The sequence below is a fragment of the Galeopterus variegatus genome, unplaced genomic scaffold (assembly GCF_000696425.1).
Source record: "Galeopterus variegatus unplaced genomic scaffold, G_variegatus-3.0.2 Scaffold884, whole genome shotgun sequence".
NCBI lineage: Eukaryota > Metazoa > Chordata > Mammalia > Dermoptera > Cynocephalidae > Galeopterus > Galeopterus variegatus.
Window position 1 is genome coordinate 878 of NW_007726995.1, and position 3,916 is coordinate 4,793.

Genomic DNA, 3,916 nt, shown 5'->3' on the forward strand with positions numbered 1-3,916 from the left:
GTCCTTATAACCACCTATGAGGCAAAGCCCCTTCTTGTCCCATTATCTAATGCATACTGAAGCTTGGAGACATTATTTGTGCAGCTACCTCAGGGCCCCATCATGGGTGGCAGGACTGGGATGGGAGCCCTACTCCTTATTGCTTAAAGCCTGCGCTTTTCCTTCCTCTCCGTGGATTCTCACACTCGAGTGTTCAGAGACATCACCTGGAGAAATGTTAAAAATGCAAGTGAGCTGCAGAATAAGGTGGTGCACTTAGATGCTCCCCCATCCTGCCTCATCTAACGGGCATCTCTTTCTTCAGACCGCATCGCGCGGAACCGCAAGACCATTGTGTGCCCAATGATTGATGTGATTGACCACGACGACTTTCGGTACGAGACACAGGCTGGGGATGCCATGAGGGGTGCCTTTGACTGGGAGATGTACTATAAGCGGATCCCGATCCCTCCAGAGCTGCAGAAAGCTGACCCCAGTGACCCATTTGAGTAAGTATGAGCATCCCAGGCTGGTCCCAACGGTTGACCCAATGACCACTCCCGATACACAAACACACCTCAGAATGGCTACCTCCCCCAAAAGTGCAGTACAGAGGGTCCAGCTTCCCACCCTGCTCAGTACCAAGTGTCAGATGTCCCCATTCAGAAGCACTACCCTTCCCAGCTTGTCACCAAGCTTCAGCCCATGGACCACCAAGCTGGTCACCTCCACCTTACCCACCTCTGGGCAGTTTGCCATGATTGCCAGTAGGGTTGCCAAGCCTGGCATCCCATTGTCATCATTGTCACACCAGGAGCCAGGCACAGTGCTGAGCACATTGTACCCTGATCTGATTTAGCCCCCAACAAGCATATGTGCTAAAAATTATCATCCACGTTTTCCAAATGGGGACACCAAGACTCCAAGGCTAAGTAACTTGCCCAGGTCACACAGTTACTTAGTGGCAATGGCTAGGTGCAAATGCAGGTCTGTCTGCCTCTGGAGCCAGTTTTCCCACCATTCTGTTATGCTCCCTTGGAAGCACTAGAGAAATGACAGCTTATCCCACAGCACAAGTTAGCAGGGGGCGCCTGGCTAGAGAACTGGACCCATAGCATCCCAGAATGTGAAAGCTGGTAGGAACCTACAAATGAAGGACTCAAGCCCTTGCCAATGAGGATACTGAGGCCCCAGGAGAGGACCAGGCTTGCCCTTGGGTACACAGTGAGTTAGGAGCTAAGCCAGAAGCAGAGCCCAGCTCTCTCTGGTGCTCCAAGCTCTGGAAAGGGTCTTTTCTTCAGCAGTAGGCTCGCCATCCCTGCACCTGTCATGGGAGCCATTCTAACTCTCCTGCCAGAGGTGTGGAAAAGATCTTTGGACACAAAGCCAAAGCCCAGGCTCTCCTGCTATATTAGTGTCCTAGCACTGCTGTGATAAACTACCACAAAACAACCCGAACTTACTCCCTTAAAGTTCTGGAGGTCAGAACTCTGAAATGAGGCTTACTGGGCTAAAATCAGTGTCAGCAGGTCTGCATTCCCTCTGGACACTCTAGGGGAGAATCCATGTCCTTGCCTTTCCCAATTTCTAGAGGATGTTCACATTCCTTAGCTCATGGCCCCTCCCTCCATCTTCAAAGCTGGGAGCATAGCATCTTGAAATCTCTCTGTGTTTCTCTCTCTCTCCCTCTCCCTCTTTCCCTCCCTCACACCTCCCTCTCTCTCTCTCACCTCTGCTTCCATCATGATATCTGCTTCTTCCACTTATAAGCCCTTGTGATTACGTTGATTACATGTGATTACACTGGGCTCACCAGGACAATCTCCCATCTCAAGATCCTTAACCTTAATCATATCTTCAGAGACCCTTTTGCCGTGTAAGGTAATATATTCCCAGGTCCTAGGATTAGGACATTGACATCATTTGGGGGGCCGCACCTCCCCCAGTGAACCCCGACTTCTCTGCACCCTACCCTCCCCATCTGAGAAACAGGACTGTTGGCTCAGCCATCATCATGGGCACAGTGCATACCCAGGGTTCCTGAGGGCCCGCCCCCCAATGCTGTGGTCCCCAGGGAAGGCTCAGAGGTAGGAGGAGCTGGGCTTCTTTGAGGAAATGAAAAGTGACTGGGGGGGTGGGGGGGGCACGCAGCAGCCTGAGCCAAGAGTGGGGGCATGAGTGGATTCCATGTCCTCTTCAGCAGGCCACACATTTGGGGTCTTCTCCTGACCTCCTTCCTGTTCAACTTGGTCAGTCGCTGCTGTTAGGTCCCTTCCTAGTGCAAAGATAAGACTACCTCATGCTGTCAGTCCCACCCTCCCTAGATCTCAGAGTCGATCCTCAGTTGACCTGAATTCTTGGGGAATAATATTAACAGGAATAACTAACATCTGGCCTGAGTTGGCAAAACAATTTCAACTAACATGATTGTGGATGGTCCTCACAACAGTCCCCAGGTGTAGGTAGAATTGTCCCCATTTGACTGATGTGGACTCTGTGGTTCAGAGAGGAAATAGGACAGCAGAAGCTGAGGTGGGAAAGGGCCAGTCCAGAAAGCGGAATTTTCAGGGTAACTGAGGGGTAATCAGAACCCGCTTTATTGTTTATTGTTTGAACCTTTGCCATGAGCATATTCATAGGCCCTAGATTCACTGTCCTCATTGCACAGTGAGGAAGGGGTAAGTCCAGGTCGTGCAGCTGGCTAGTAGCAGAGGATCAGCTGGTGTCCTCTGGTACCTCAGTCTCCTCATCTGGATATTGAAATGGTTGGCCTTGCCTGAGACCAGTGGTTCTCAATCCCAGCTGCACATTAGCATCACCTGGGCAGCTTGTAAAAAAAACACCTGGGCCCCCCCACAGACCAATTACATCAGGGTCTGTGGTGGGATGCAGGCATCATTGTTTTTTTAAAGCTTCCACGTGATGCTGATATGTGGCCAGGGTTGAGACCCACTGGTCTAGAGGCTTTCTGAGGGACTTTCCATCTTTTGTGTCCTCTGATTCCTTCCAGAAGTCTATCTTCTGTATCACACTTGGGCAAAACCGTGGGGAGTGGCCACTAGAAAAGTCCTGGTCATTTTCTGCATGCCTTCCCACGGTGCCCAGTGAGCTGCAATCTGCAGGCACAGCGTGGTGTAGTGATGTTTGAAAGACACAGGCTTAGGGGGCAGGTCCCAGTTTGAATCGCAGTGCATCCACTTACCAACTGCATGCCCTTGAGCAGATTATGTAGCATGTATGAATTTCAAATTTCTCCATCTGAAAAGGGGGCTAGTAATTGAGCTTTGAGAGAGCTGGAGATAATGTCGGTAAAGTGACATTTTACATAGCACATACTGGATGCTCAGAATTGTTGTTATTATTGCTGAACACAGCAGAGAACAACAGGCTGGAAGGAGAGGACTCCCTCCGGGGGCAAAGCCTCAAGCATCCAAAGTGCCTTAAGGCTAAAAACCTACCTGGTCCACGACAGCTTCTCGGCTTGTGCCTCTGCCTTCCACCCAGGCTGATTTTCACGTGCAGTTCTGGGATTGATTTCCCATGGAGCTGTGAGTCAGAAACACTCTCTGCCTCTCGCAGCAGTTCATTTAGACCCCTAGCCAAAAACAAAACCCAAAACCCACAATCTTCAGAAGATAAGGGGGAGTCAATACTAACACCTTGTTTTCTTATAGTACTGGTTACTTTTAGAAATATGCTATCAAGCAATGTGATAGGACGTGTAGCTATAACTCCCTTGTGTAGATGGGGACTCAGGCTCAAAGAGGTTAAATCAGCACTGTCCACTATAATGCAAGCCACATTTGTAACTTTAAACTTCCTAGTAGCCACGTAATAAAGGTAAAGAGAAATAGCTAAAATTCATTTTAATAATATATTTTATTTAAATCTGTATATCTAAAATATCATTGTAACATGTAACAACACTTTAAGTTAT

At 49.1% G+C, this 3,916-nt stretch overlaps 1 protein-coding gene across 1 annotated transcript in view; it reads left to right on the plus strand.

Moving 5' to 3' along the window:
- Nucleotides 1-289: 289 nt before the first annotated feature.
- Nucleotides 290-3,916, plus strand: part of GALNT10 (polypeptide N-acetylgalactosaminyltransferase 10) — a 44,649-nt gene continuing 41,022 nt past the window's right edge. The window contains exon 1 of the mRNA XM_008573166.1: nucleotides 290-488. Within this exon, the coding sequence (XP_008571388.1) occupies nucleotides 343-488 (146 nt within the window). The 5' untranslated portion in view covers nucleotides 290-342. The remainder of the gene's footprint in view (nucleotides 489-3,916) is intronic.